The sequence below is a fragment of the Malurus melanocephalus genome, unplaced genomic scaffold (genome assembly GCF_030028575.1).
Source record: "Malurus melanocephalus ecotype Western Australia unplaced genomic scaffold, MMel_1.1 scaffold_351, whole genome shotgun sequence".
Classification (NCBI taxonomy): domain Eukaryota; kingdom Metazoa; phylum Chordata; class Aves; order Passeriformes; family Maluridae; genus Malurus; species Malurus melanocephalus.
This window is the reverse complement of record NW_026623583.1, coordinates 745020-760197: the sequence shown is the minus strand read 5'-3', so window position 1 is coordinate 760197 and position 15178 is coordinate 745020. Positions and strand designations below refer to the sequence as shown.

Sequence of the window (15178 nt, the reverse complement as noted above, 5' to 3'; positions counted from 1 at the left end):
ATAATATTTTCAAATTCAGCTTTTTACTGCCAGCAGTGAGGAAATGCCGTCATGGGAGCGGATCTGTAAATCCTAAGAGAAATCAGAAATCTGTGTAGTGCACCATACTGCATTCTTTCTGAAAATTCAGTGGGAATTCTCAGAATGTTCGATAGTTCAACGAAAGACAACGCYGGGTGCCTTTCTTTGTCAGACAAAAGAAGAAATCATTCCTTTGTTTGTAGTTTTCATGTTAGCAACATCAAGACATTAATTTCCCTGACTCGTAAAAATGTAATCCAGGCGTGGAGCCATCAGTTAGAGCTTGTGCTGCTTTTATGACACTGCAGCTTCATGAATAATTCCCCTGACTTCAGCAAGTGAGGGCTGCCCGACCCGTTCCGGCGGGGAATCTTCTCTTGCCAATATTTTCCTCTTAAAATGCCRATGGTATCAGGCCCCCCAGGTCCACCAGAAGATGTTAAAGTTGAACATGTTTCTAGCACGACTGCTGGCTTGTCCTGGAAGCCTGGAGTAGATAACAACAGCCCAGTGCAGATCTACAGCGTGCAGACCAGGACTCCCTTCTCGGTGGGATGGCAGGCAGTGGCCACAGGTGAGAAATTCAGGAGTTTTCTTGGATTTGTTTTCACTTATACATTAATTTTCATGTACAATTAATTACCTCAATAGGTGAGAAATTCAGGAGTTTTCTTGGATTTGTTTTTAGTTATACATTAATTTCCATGTACAATTAATTTCCTCAAAAGGTGAGAAATTCAGGAGTTTTCTTGGATTTGTTTTCACTTATACGTTAATTTTCATGTACAATTAATTTCCTCAAAAATCCATTGTTGGTGTTGTGCTTGCCTTTAGCTCCTGAGGTCATTAATGGCAGGACTCACAAGGCCACGGTGGTGGATTTAAGCCCCTGGGTTGAATATGAATTCCGAGTTGTTGCCAGCAACAGCGTTGGGATCGGGGAGCCGAGCAGACCATCAGCTCTGCTGAGGACCAAAGCAGCAGGTAAGGCCCTGCTTTCTGCCTGTTTTTTTCCAGTTTCCAGGTGAGGGAATTTTACTGGGTTATTTACCCAATTCCAAAGGCAGGGAACCTTCCACCAGAACACCTGATGGGGCTCAGAAYAGCCTGAGCTAGTGGAAGATGCCCCACCCCATGGCATTAAGTTATCTTTGAGGTCCCTTCCAACCCAAACCATTTTGGGATTCCTTGACAAAGGCTGGAGTTGGCCTGGGGTCCTGCCTTTGGTATGTCCCAAATGCCTGAATGCAAATAACCTTTCACTGAGGCAGCTGAGGAGAAACATTTGTGTTTTTCCAATTAAATGCAGGATTTTACCCTGCTCCGGGAGTTTCACATGAAATGATAACTGCACTCKCTGGATATCCCAGCACAAGCCCTGGCTGCTGAGGTGTTTGACCACCAGAAGGAGCAGGATTTTGGCTTTTATTTATTTTATTTTTTTTTTGTGGGTGTTGGAGGAAATCACTGGCAGCACCCAAAGCCCAGTGAAACCATCAGCTTGCCCTGGCTCCAGAGTGGATCCTTACTCTCTTGTCCATCTGTCCTTTATTCATTYATCTCCTGGGAGCTGGAACCTCGTGGAAAGCAGCCTCATTCTTGGRTGACCACACKGTCACTCCTTTCACCTGCTCAGTTTCCTACAATTTATTTGCAGCCCAAACCTTTGGTTTGTTTTATGTTCCTCCCAGCCCCCTGCTTATCAACTCTCTCCCACCTATAAAATCAGTATTTATAGGACAGAAAGCAGTAAAAGGGAAGCAGCTTTTACAATCCACTTTCTCTCCTCTGTTTATCTCATTTGCCAAGCTCTGAAGTTTGGCAGGCTGCATTTCAGGACAGAACTCAAAACACAATATTGTACATTATACAGAAGGAATTTTTTTATTTTTTTTTTTTTTATTTTAGAATGTGGAATCCATTTGTTTCTGGGAATAGAGTGGCTTGGATTGGTAGGGACCTTAAGCACCATCTAGTTCCAACCCCCAGCACCTTCTAGAGGAGGTCAGAGTTTTTAAATTTCCCAGCAGAATGGCACAAATACATATTCTCCCTTACATGATTGATCACAAAGCCCAAATTAATCTTGARAAGGTTTTTGTTGCTGTTACCACCGTGGGGCTTTGTAAAGTGGGATATTCCAAACCATGCAGTCAGTGAAAGCTTTCATCTTTKAAAGCTTTTATTTATTTATTTATTCGAGGGATTCACAAGACTGGGGCTGCAAGGAGAAAGAAACAATGAAATTATTGTTATTTATCATGGCAATAACACAGGGAAGATTATTTCCTTACAGAGTAGCTCAGTCTGAAGTTTAACAAAGRGGACAGAAAGACTCACTTCAGGTTTGAGTTGCTTAACCCCTTCACTTCTCAAAACAGGGAGAGAATAAGAGCTTTCATTAATTTTTTAATCAGAATAGGAAACTGAAATCAGCAGGAGGGTGTGGACACCAAACACCTGGCCTGAAAAGGGTGAATTTGAGCTCTGCTGTTGTAGTAACTATTTTGCCAGCTGAAATCTGAGCATTAGTAGACTTGTGGATGCAAATGAGCCACTGTTCATTTCATTAAAATGGAGCTGAAAATTAATTGAGCCTCTGTTGGCGCACTCAGCCGTAAATTTTCATCTGTTTCTCAACTCTGACCCAGTTGAGGCTCTGCTGAGCAGTAGCRCGAAATTTTCCCCATGCAAATGTCGTAAGCGCTGAACACATTTAACACATGAGCTAATTGAGCATCAGTTGGTTCATGAAACAGTGAAACACCAGGCTCGAAAGTTTGTTTTGCATTTTCCATGCAGCTCTTGTCAGTCTGAGATTATTTGCCTCTGATGTGCCCAGACATTGGCTGTGAGTGACAGAATCCAACAGCTCTGYGAAAGCCTCCAGAAGAGCCCAGACTGTTTGCACTTGCACTCACTTTTATGGCTGCACAGCAACATTATCCTGAAATTCCACCCGTTTCTGGAAGATGAAATTAGATAGAGATTTATACATGGACTGGAATCTGGAAATRATAATGTGCTGACATCAATTTCTGTGAACTTAAAGCCCCGTTGCTTTTATTGYCACCCCTGGAACTGGGCTAATGCATTTGTCAATGGGAAGGACAAGCAGATCTGGCAAAACTTGCCCAAAATCTCTGAAAAAAAGCTTTTTGAGGTTCAAGTATCCACTTATTTCTCACCCTACACATTAGRTTTTCAGACAGTGAGAGCTGAATGAAGGGAATGACAAAACAATCTTAACATTTCTAATAAATGGGTTTGGAGGTGACCGGTCCAAATGTCCTGAACAGGTTTCCTGTCTCTGCCAGCTCCAGGGATGTCCTCTTCTTTTACACTTTTTCAGCAGCTGAAAAAGGGCATTATATCAGAGAATCATTKAATGGTTTGGGTTGAAMGGKACTTTAAAGAAGAAATACAGAGCAAGAGGCAGAAAATGCTGATATTCTCTTTGCCTCTCCATCATGAGTCCCTTGAACCTCAGCACAGTTCCCTGATCTCAATCCYRTASCTCTGGTGCCAMACACCTGGGGAATGCTGCAGAAATYCAGCCCTAATCAACCAACTTTGGGACACTTACATTCTTAGGAGAAGGAGAAAAGCAAATTGCGAGTTCTGATTTTGCTAAGAAAAGCATACAACCAATTAAAAAAATTAATATATTGCTCCAACAACATGTTTACTGAACAAATGCATAATTAGTAAATCAGTAGTGTTGCAACTACAGCCTGAATGGAACATCATTTTGCCAATTAGTTGATGAGGCATAATAATGTCAGATACTTGATGCTCCTAGTTCTTTAATTAATTTTTTGAACCAGGGAACTCGTGTATCAAATGCATCTGTGGCTTCAGCCTTAGAAACTTGAAAGCGTGCAAACATCATTTCAGTTCATTTAAAATGATTTGTCGTGCAGTGTAATCCCTGTTCCACCTGCTGAGAGGAGGAATGGCTGCAGGTGAGGGGGGAAATGCTCTGATCACCCACTTGGAAAAGCCTCCAAGGTCTTTGTGCAGAGCTCCTTGTCCAGAACTGGACACTGCCCTCGAGGGGCAATCACTGCTCTGGTCCTGTGGCCACATTTTTGCTGGTCCAGGCCAGGTGACCTTGGCCTTCACTGGGCACACCTGTGTGACATTCAGCTGCTGTCACCAGCACTCCCATGTCCTTCCCTGATGGGGCTCTTCCCAAGGGTTCTTTCCCAGCCCGGAGCTCTCCATGGTGCTGTTGTGACCCAGGAGAAGGAGCCTGAAGTTCACCTCGTTGAACCTCCCACCACTGGCCCCATCCCATGGGTCCAGCTCACCCAATCCCTCTGCAGATCCTTCCAGCAGATCCACAATCCCACCCAAATTAATGCCATCTCTGAACTCCCTCCATCCCTTTGTCCAGACCATCCTAAAACCATCCCCATGGCCCAGGACTGAGCCTTGGGGAGCCAACTGCAAACACTGACACCTTTTCTTCTCCAGTTCCTGTGGTGCCACCGACAAACATCGGAGGAGGAGGAGGGAGCCGCTCTGAGCTCGTCATCACATGGGAGGTAATTCTTAGCCCAATTAACCTCTGCTGTCTAATGGGGAAGAATCCACGGGTGAAATCACAGCCCTGCTGAAATCCATAGGCTTTTGGTCACTGGCTTTGGTGGAGCCTGGATTTCACCCTGCATTTCACCCTGCATTTCACCCTGGAAGTGGAGAGCAAACAGCCTGTAAGACATACAGCAAGTTTTCTGTGTTATAGGGAACAATTTATAGAAATAAACAGTTTAAGAGGCATGTTGTAAAGATGTTTAGAAGTCTCTATAACCCTCTTATCTCCATTGTGCAGGAGGTGCTTAACACACTAATCTGCTTGGCCATTTTCTGCATTTACATTTTTCCTACTTTTGTTTACATGTTTTCCATTCTGGAACACTGTGCTGACAAGACATATCCTATTATGCGTTAAAGGAGATGAGCCCTTTAATTCTCCAGCACTCCAGCGAGAGCAAAGAATACACATTTTCAGAGCAGTTAATACCAGGCAAGTTGCAAAGGGTGAGCACAGGTCATTTCAGAGTGCTGTGGGAAGGAGCCTCCTTTTCCAGCCTCCCACAGGCACTGGGATGAAGGCAGGCAGCCTCTGGCAAAGCCCTGCACTGATGGAGCAGCTGCTTGGTCAAAGTGTCAAAAATCAGAGTAAAAGAAATTTAAAAAATATCCCTACTAGATAAATAGCACTGCTGAGGTTTTGCCCTCCCCGTGCTGCAAACAGTGAAATTCCACTTTCCCTGAACTAAGTTTCCCTCCCTCYACACCTTTCACTCTTTTGTTTCATTTTCTCCTCTGCTCATCTYCTCTTTGGGAGCAGAAGAACATGAAAATCGAAAACAACCTGAGAGATCTCAATCAAATTATCCTTTTGGACTCCATAGTGTGTCCTGAAAAACAGTCAGAAGAAATCCTAATTATGGCCAGCTAACAACTCTGAACGACTCTGTGGCTTTCTGTGATGAGCTCACTAAATGTCTTGATTAAATCTGAGGTCACAGAAGCCTCAAAAACAAATTAAATGCTCTAGAAAGTAGCTTGAACTCTTATAAATCCCCAGTGAGCCATCATCCYTCACGTTTAACTCTCTCAGGACTGGAAAAGAGATGGAAAGGGAAGTACTGGGGAATTGATATTTGTAAAACACTGAAGGAAAGACACGTGTCACAAGTGCCAGGGCAGGTTTATTATCATTGTTTTTACTATTAGAAAGAATTTATGATGAAAATAACAACATAAGTGCCCTGAAATCTTCTGAAGTGCTTTCAGATTTYCCCCCATCATCTCATGCTGTTTGTGCTCCCAAGAGTTTGCAGGAGGAGAGGTTGGAGTTGGGAATCAGGTTCTGACCCCATTTCTCTTTTTGCACCATTTTCCATGCTGCTTTTCCATACCCCTTCCTTTGATGCAAGCATCTGAAATAAATGAACTTCTACTGAGAAATGCTTCCTTCCTCCATTTAATCCTGATTTTGTTTCATAAATGTCCTCTTGCTTTGAGAAGCCCATGTGGAAGTATTTTTATCCCGTGAGAAACGGAACTTCATGCTGGACACGGTGTTGCTGTAATTGCCTGTTCAGTTTGAGCCTTTCATACGGAACTTGACATGAGATTTTATTAATAGAAACATTAATTCTGCCATGTTGACTTGCAGGAACRTTTCTGTTCTGAAAACTTAAATAAGAATATGTTCATGCACTCGAGGCTTTCTGTTTGCTAAAAAAATAGATCAGCACTGTACTCACAAGCAGGCAATTATACAGCTGACACATATTTCTTTGTATACATTTGTTCCTTCACAACTCTTTTTTTTCTTTAAAATCATTTATTTAAAATTAGCATTCCTATGCCCCTTTGGGGGAAAAAAAAAAAAAAATCTACAAGCTACAACTTGTACTGAGTGAAGCGCTTTTAATTCTGCAAACTTCRTGCCTGAAAGAGACAACTTTAATGGAGCTGATCAGATCTTTTGTCTCTAAATTGATTGCCTCGATAGATTTATTATTTTGATTTTTATTTCAATATTACATTGACGGATGGGRCAAACATTATTATCTTCTCCAGGGCACAGCCAACTAAATCAATACCACTAAAATACAGCCAGGGCATGAAGATTCAATTAAAGCAGTGGATACATGCAAACCTTTATTGACTGCTTTGTCACCGCAGCCAGTGTCAGAAGAGCTCCAGAAYGGGGAAGGTTTTGGCTACATCATCATGTTCCGGCCCCTGGGCTCGACCAGCTGGACCAAAGCAGTGGTGGCCTTGGTGGAATCTAGCAAATACGTTTATAGGAACGAGAGCATCACACCTCTGTCTCCTTTTGAGGTCAAAGTCGGTGTCTACAACAACGAGGGAGAAGGGACCCTGAGCTCCATTTCCATCGTCTACTCTGGAGAGGATGGTAACGCAAGTTACTCTTTGTAGTAATGGCTGAGTAGCGCTGGCGGGTCCCAAGTGTGATCAGGAAGATCTCACAGGGATTTAAGGAGCCWGCTCAAAGCTGCTCRTTGAATATTTATAGCAGAMGTGAGGCAGGAGATRGGAAGCWGARGTRAAAAAAGCRAKGGGCARATWTYCAGWAKRGKYYTYRKTWMAWKKMYYWKTYCMMACAKTKSWCCYSMYRRKSSWYYTGSKAARYSTGKKRGRMASKCWRAGRTGYAGSTCTCASAGGRTCTGKYTTTTCAGACCACTCAGAGCAGACAAGCTCTGAAAATCCCCCCCAGCAGATGGGGAATGGTCAATTCTGAAAATGGGTTTTGCTGACATTCCATGATAAGTGTGGAGTAAAGCTCGTGGTTACACCAGGGCTCTTCTTGCTGTTCCCCCCACAATCTCCTCCCGTTCCACTGTCTCTGTGACCTCCCTATGTCCCATGAGCTGTGTTTTCCCATTCCCAGAACCCCAGATGGCCCCGGCGGGAGCCTCAGCACTGAGCGTGTCGGCCACGGCGGTGGAGGTGTCCTGGCAGCCCATCCCCTGGAACCGACACACGGGCAGGGTGCTGGGCTACGAGGTGAGGGGCTGGAATATGGGTGAGGGGCTGGGATATGGGGTGAGGGACTGGGATATGGGTGAGGGGCTGGGATATGGGTGAGGGGCTGGGCTATGGGTGAGGGGCTGAGCTATGGGGTGAGGGCTGGGTATGGGGTCAGGGACTGGGCTGTGGGTGAGGGACTGGGATATGGGGTGAAGGGCTGGGATATGGGGTCAGGGGCTGGGATATGGGGTGAGGGGCTGGGCTATGGGTGAGGGGCTGGGATATGGGGTGAGGGACTGGGCTGCGAGGTGAGGGGCTGGGATATGGGGCCAAGAGCTGGGCTATGGGTGAGGGACTAGGTTATGGGGTCAGGGACTGGGTTATGGGGTCAGGGACTGGGCTATGGGGTCAGGGACTAGGCTATGGGGTGAGGGACTGGGCTATGGGGTGAGGGGCTGGGTTATGGGGTGAGGGGATGGTATATGGGGTGAAGAGCTGGGCTACGAGGTGAGGGGCTGGGGTGTGGGGTCAGGGGCTAGGATATGGGGTGAGGGACTGGACTGTGGGGTGAGGGGATGGGCTATGGGATGAAGGGCTGAGTTATGGGGTCAGGGGCTCTGACACCTTGAAAATGCCCCTTTCCTGTCCGGAATCCTGTTGGCCTTCTGGTTACTCCTCCCAAGTCAACAGAGCGTGRAGCTCTTCCTCTGACTCTTAGGAACAATATCCCACCTGACATAATGAGGAGGATTTACAGCCCAGAACTGCAGCTCTGGCCAGAATTTCTGGGCTCAGATTTGGGGACAGGCACATGTRGCACTGCTAATAGAGCARGGCAGAATAAACTTCYTCCAGTGCTACCCAGAGCTCRTGCTGTGGTGCATTGAAAKGTTTAAMTTCTCCCTCCTCTTTGMATTATGGAATCATTTAGGTTGAAAAAGACMTTTAGGAACATCAAATCCAACCATTAACTCCAACATCTAAGGAGGATGGTGGTGGGGAATCTCTGGAGGGATTTAAAAGCYGTRTGGATSTGACACTTGGGGAYSTGGGTTAGTGCTGGACTTGGCAGTGCTGAGCTAATGGTAAAGATCTTTTCCAACCTAAATGTTTCTGTGATTTCATGATTAAGCCAGGTCAGATATTTCTGAGTATTTTACTTGCACAGTGAAGCAATTTCTTTGTTCTTCTTCTTCTTTTTTTTTTGTTTTTAATTTTTTTTTTAAATTGTAGATAAGAGGAAAACAAGACAAAAATACTTTAAATTCTGTCCTATCATTGCAATGTAGAAATGAAGGTAGTAAGAGTCATGTACAGTCCACAAATCAATTACTCACTGAAAAAAAAACCAGATCTAAATAGGTGTCACTGACTCAAAACTAGAGCCAGGACACAAAATAATTAAAAACCTCTCAGATGATTGAGATAAATGTTCCTTTGTATCTCTTAAAGTTTTCTTTCATTGTGTTCAACCCTAAAACCAACAAAGCTTTTATCATTTCTCACCTYATCAAAGGTTTCCTCCTGGACATCTACAAACTTAAGGATTTAATTTAGCTCCTTGGGATTCAATTGGGATTCAATTGGATTGGGATTCAATCTCTGAAATGTTATTGCTGCTCTATAAATATTCATGCCTGGGCTTACATCCTCCTAGATTTGAGTACAAAAATTCCTGTATTCCTCGAAATCTTCCTTGTCAGCACTCTTTCTTCCCAGCCAAGCCTCTAATTGCTGCAAAACACTGAATTTCCTGTCCTTTGTTCTGGCTTTCCAGGTTTTATATTGGACAGATGATCCCAAGGAAAGCACAGCTGGGAAGGTCAGGGTCAGCGGGAACGTCACGGCCAAGAACATCACCGGTCTGAGAGCCAACACCGTGTACTTCGCAACGGTYCGGGCGTWCAACACCGCGGGGACAGGGCCCTCSAGCACCCCTGTCAATGTCACCACCAAAAAATCCCGTGAGTACTGGGTTTGGTGTGAGAAGTGTCCCAAATTCACAGCTGGGCGAGGACATTCCAGCTCATCGTCACCCATCGCTGCCAAACGCTTTGACGGCAAAGAAACCGAAATCTTAAATTTCTTCAGAAATCAGACAACAAAATCTGGGACTTCAGAAATCAGACAATAAAATCTGTGACTTCAGAAATCAGACAACAAAATCTGGGACTTCAGGAATCAGACAATAAAATCTGGGTCTAAGAAATTTCCTCTGGTCCTAAATCAGTGCCCACAAGCGGGGATTTCTGTGTTCCTTGGAACAGCAGCCCCCCTGCTTTCAGGGGATTTCAGGGAGATGCAGAGTGAACAAAGRAAGGATGTCCCACAGGTCAAATGAGATTTTGGGGTGAGGCTGTGTTCGTTTGGTGATTTTCAAGGAAGCTGTTGAAGATACCAAATACAGAGGTTTTTGAGACCTCTAAACTGTTCACTACATAGGGCAGAATAAGGGATACATTGATATAAATGCAATTTAGTAATTAATTTTTAAAATTTTAATACTAAAAGTAAAGCCCTCTGCTGTTTTGTTTTCCTTGGACTATATTATCCCAGTAAATTATTGATCAGCCCTTTAGCATAAAACAGGAATATTTGTCCTGTGTTTCACCAATTTTCCTCTTTTCTATGTGTTGTTCCATGCCACTACTCCAAGCACAAGATAGGAACAACTTGTAGAATGAGTTAATTAATTTTTAATTGCCAAAAAAACAATATATAATGTAAATAAAACAATCACAAATAAAGCCAGAGAAGGTATTTCTGAAGGGCTCAACAGGACCTGTCCCTGGCAGTGTCCAAGGCCAGGTTGGAYAGGGCTTGGAGCTACCTGAGATGGTRGAAGGTGTCCCTGACCATGGCAGGGGGYTGATTGAAATGAAATTTTAAATTMTATTYCAGCCCAAACCACTCTAYCATTCTATGATTTTTCTCACAGTCCATTTTTCAACAGAAAATAGATTCATCTCTGGGAATTTTTCCCTCTATTCCTATGTTCATCTCTATGAAAGACAAGTTAAAGACGTGGCAGTCAAATGACAAAACACAGAAGGAATAAATTTGCTTTTGTTTTACATCGACTTTATCTTCTGTCAAATTCAGGATCGTGCTAATGGCTCATTTAAAAATTAAAGTCAAAATAACCTTTTTAATATTTAAATATATAGATTAAATTTTCAAGCTCTGTCTGTGGAAGATGCAAGCACTTGCAATATGAGGGGAGATCATCTGTCAGGAGAATGTAAACAGAGTGCATCTGGAGCATCCACAGTAACAGCTCTGGGTTCCTGCTATGGCAGGGACTCAGCAGGACTGGAAGGACCCTTCTGCCAAAGATTCTGATGAAAATGTTCAGATCTGAGACCAGTGCAAGGTCTGAGGGCACATCTGGGTTAAAAATACCCAAAAAAAGGGGATTGATGTCCTCAAACCATGGTCACGGCTCCAAAAGGAGTTGTTCTCTTCTGTTTTAATTATAGGGCATAGATTTCAGGAATTCATCTTCCTCTTCTACTTCCTCTTCAATTTTCTCTTCCTCTCCCATTTCCTCTTCAATTTCTTCCCCTTCTCCTTCTCCTTCTCCTTCTCCTTCTCCTTCTCCTTCTCCTTCTCCTTCTCCTTCTCCTTTCCCTTTCCCTTTCAGCACAGCCACAAAGCCAGGCTTTTCCTAAACCATGACATCAGTACCTCCATAACCAAGCAGATATGTGGGACTTCTGTTATTCTTGATAATGTTGATGACAATAAATTAATTGAGGAAATAATTGGCTAATGTTAGTCCATTAGGAAATGTTTGGTTTTGCTTGCAGATATTCCTATGGATTTAGGAAAGTGCTGTTACCACTTTTTTCTGGTTTTGAATGAAAAAAAAAACCCAAATATAATTTTTTTTTCAGTCCTCCTGTGGTGGTTTTTCAGCCCCAAGATCATGAATTAAGAGGGCTTTAAGTTTCTGAGTCAAAAAGCTTTGGACAAGGCAGTAATTCACCCATTTTTGAGTGATTTCATGCCTCTTCAGAGTGCACAACCAATGAAGTATTTGACATCCTTTGCCTCTTGTGACTATTTTGTTATCCAATTCCTTATATAAAATATTTCCTGAAAGCAACAAAGAGCTTTCAAGCAATATTTAAACAAATCTGCAGTTTGATGTATGTGAAAGTAAATAAATTTCTTCAAAATAAAATCAATCTTTCCCAACACTGACAGTGTGGGTGATGGAAGGACATCCCTGGATATTCACCTGGGAGCTCCACCACCACCTAATTCCCCACCAGTGGGATGGATTAAACTTCTCCCCAGCCATGAGGCAGATGGATATGAAACAGCAGAGCCCATCAATTTCCTTTATCTCTGTGGAAAATGAAAGAAATTGTCACCAAATCAACTGTTCYTTCCAAGTGCCATCCATGAATCACCAACATATAGCAGGAAGGGAAGGATCCCAGAATTAAACATTTTAAAGTTAGGCCTGGAATGTGTTTCTCCAAAATTTTTCCTCCTTTTTTTTTTTTTTTCCTTCTGTTCCAATCCTTCTTTCCTGTGGCACCACCCAGCAGGGCCCAGAAGGATGGGCCATGGAAAAGGAGAATTTGTGTTGTCCCAAATCCGAGCTCTGGTTCAAAGCCCCATCCCACCCTCAGAAATTCACATCGATTCGATTCCAGGCTCTTGTAGGCAAATTTTCAAAGTTCTCATGCTTAGGTACAAAAAGCCTTTGCTCTCAAACTATTGTGCTGAGAATTTATGAAATCCTACAACGTTTCGTGGTGGATCACATGGAGACTTTCATGTGCAGCTCTTTGTAACCTGTCCTGGCTGATGGAAATCTCAGCTTCTGTAGTTTGCTCTCAATTTCAGCTTTTGCTGAGATCCAGACAGMAAAACATCCTCTAGGACATGGAAATACAGAGAGGAACAACACTTTCCTTCCACAAAATCTCCCAAATATAACTTGAACTGTCAGACACTGTCAGGCTGTGCCTAATTTTGCAAATGAAGTCTCACAGTCAGAGGTTCTGGGCTATGAATAAATCTTTATTCTGACTAATACCACAGCAATAAGGGACTGGAAAATGTTTTTTTTCACTCTTTTAGGTTTGAATCACCCAAGCATTTGCTACTCCCATAYCAGCAGCTCATTCAGCTACACCACGAAAATTAATATTCTGTTGTATCTCATTATCATCATCATCTCTTTTTTTTAAAGCCCCAAGTCAACCCCCRGCCAACATCGCCTGGAAGCTGACAAATTCCAAAATCTGCCTGAACTGGGAGCATGTGAAAACAATGGAGAATGAATCAGAGGTGCTGGGCTACAAAGTGAGTAATTTCCTTATCCCATTAATCAGATATTTTGGCTATAACAGAGGTGCAAACAGAGATTGAGGAAAGACAGGTGTTCATTACCTGGAAAATTGTGACATTTCTGGATTTATTGGGATGGTTGGCTGATGTTTATACAAATACTCAATTAGAGCAGGCCTTCTTTATCCCACCACAGGGATTTTCTGTCCCCAGTCCTGCATTTCTCTTGTCCCCTTTCCCTTGTAATCTTACTTGCTGAAAGTTTCTTGCTTCCACATCTCCAGGGAAGGAGTTTCACATATTTATAAGGAGTAGAGAACAGTCTTTAAAGCATTAAAGGCAATCATAAACCACATTGAAACCTTCTCACTGTCTGGCAATTCATAAATGTACCTTCAAAAGAGAGCTTGGAAGATACTCAAGCAAAGATCTGTGTAAAAGAACTAAAAAGCACCCCTATAAATCTGCTTTGAAAGGAAATAAAATTTATTTTAAGGCTTGGTTGAAGTGCAGGATTCTCTGATTATCCTTGGGTTCTAGGGAACCACCTGCTGTGGTACTCACCCCAAAATCCTRCAGAATTTATTCCCCTGTTTTAAATGGCTTTTAACACCCTGCAGGATGCTGAGAGWGCTCTGAAAACTTTGGAACACGACAGAAGAATCTCTCAGCCCCCCCAAAAAAAATCCATTAAAACTTAAAATCTAAAGGAACTAACTCTTGTTTTCCCATCCCTTTCTGCCCAGATTCTGTACAGGCAGAACAGGCAYGGCCAAGCACACATCCTGGAGACAAACAACACTTCAGCTGAACTCCTGGTCCCGTTTGAAGAAGATTATCTCATCGAGATAAGAACCGTCAGCGACGGCGGCGATGGCAGCAGCAGTGAGGAAATTAGGATTCCAAAAATATCAAGTAAGTGAGAGGTTGTTTTTTTTTTCCCCCCCCTCCCTCTCTGAATGCTGTTGCATAACAAGAAATCTGTGCCTCTAAGCACAACAGATTCCCAGCCTTTCCCTYGCCATAGGTGTCCTCCCTCCTGGTGATTTTTTGGTTCTGGGTCCCATCAATTCATCCCTGATACTATAAAAGATAAAATATTTGGCTCCACGCCTTATTTTCTCCACTGGCCTGGCCTGCAGAGCTCAGGGAAGGTCACAGGAATAAGATTCTTTGTGCAAGTAAAAGATCTCCCACATAATGTGGCTCTAAATCTTCTCTGGAGCTGTGATGGGATGGGGAAGCTCAGCCCTGTCCMAWGKCTGRGRTGGGGTGGCCCAGGGTGCAGYYTCTGATCCCATAAATACTTCATTATTCATGGAAAATGGAGCATTTTTATCTGATAAATATATCTATTTATAATACTTTTGCAACAAAATAGTCAAAACCCTCTTAAAGAAAATAATCCCAGGAAGCTGACCCAAAACCCTGCCCCATGGAATAGTTCCACAACTTATTAAAGAAATAACATTTATGGACAATGTTTCTTCTTGAAAATAAAACAGAGATTGCTGCAAAGCTAAAATGCAAAGCAAAGCTGATTTTGGTCACAGATTTACCTCTGTTTGCATGCACTTTTACAGGTTTAAGCTCTGGAGAAATAAAATTATCCCAAAGGATAAACCACACATTGACATCTGGGATGCTGTTGTTGAGTTCTGTTCTCCTGAATCCTTTTCTTTGATGGGTCAAGCAACACTCAGCCATGGACTTCTAAAATTAAAAAAATGTAGATTTTATCTTAATTCTTCACCATAACAACATCCCTGCCAAAGAGCAGCACTGGGGAGGGGAGAGGGAAGGAGAAATGGTCTATCATTATGAAAACATTTGGTATCAATATTCCATGAATTTTTAAAAATAGGTTTGGAAATGAGTGGATGAAYCTACCTGCATTCATTAAATGGAGTGGCTCCAAAAGTAATTTGGGATTGTAAAGTGGGAGGTCTCAGATTTTTTTCCAAGTGGTTGTTACTGTAATACCAATTTCATGGAATGTCAACTGAGCTGATGCCACAGAGGGAAGAAGAGRTTGCAAACTGTTGTGACGTGGATATTTATCTCCTGTTCTTCGATGTAACCTGTTAAAAAAAAAAAAACCAAAACGACTTTAAATTCAATAAAARCTATTTGTTTACTTTTTGCACTTGTCTGTATTAGAGGAGGTGTCATAAAATGCTTTATTTTAAGTGTACTGTGCTATTTTCTGCTGAAAAGGGGAATTTATTTAAAAGGAGTCCTGTGGACCAACCCCAAACACATTGAATTCCACAGAAAACACCAGCAGGCCTCAAACCAGAGCTAAGTGAAGCTTTTATACCATCAGATATA

General features: G+C 42.8%; 1 protein-coding gene across 1 annotated transcript in view; it reads left to right on the top strand.

Moving 5' to 3' along the window:
- CNTN6 (contactin 6) overlaps positions 1-14896 on the top strand; it is a gene marked incomplete at its 5' end in the record, with an annotated part of 54822 nt that extends 39926 nt beyond the window's left edge. Inside the window, 9 exon segments of the mRNA XM_057378264.1 lie at positions 437-595; positions 856-1005; positions 4501-4571; positions 6730-6964; positions 7461-7576; positions 9318-9504; positions 12750-12862; positions 13594-13762; positions 14431-14896. Coding sequence (XP_057234247.1) covers positions 437-595; positions 856-1005; positions 4501-4571; positions 6730-6964; positions 7461-7576; positions 9318-9504; positions 12750-12862; positions 13594-13762; positions 14431-14564 — 1334 coding nt within the window.
- Positions 14897-15178: the final 282 nt, after the last annotated feature.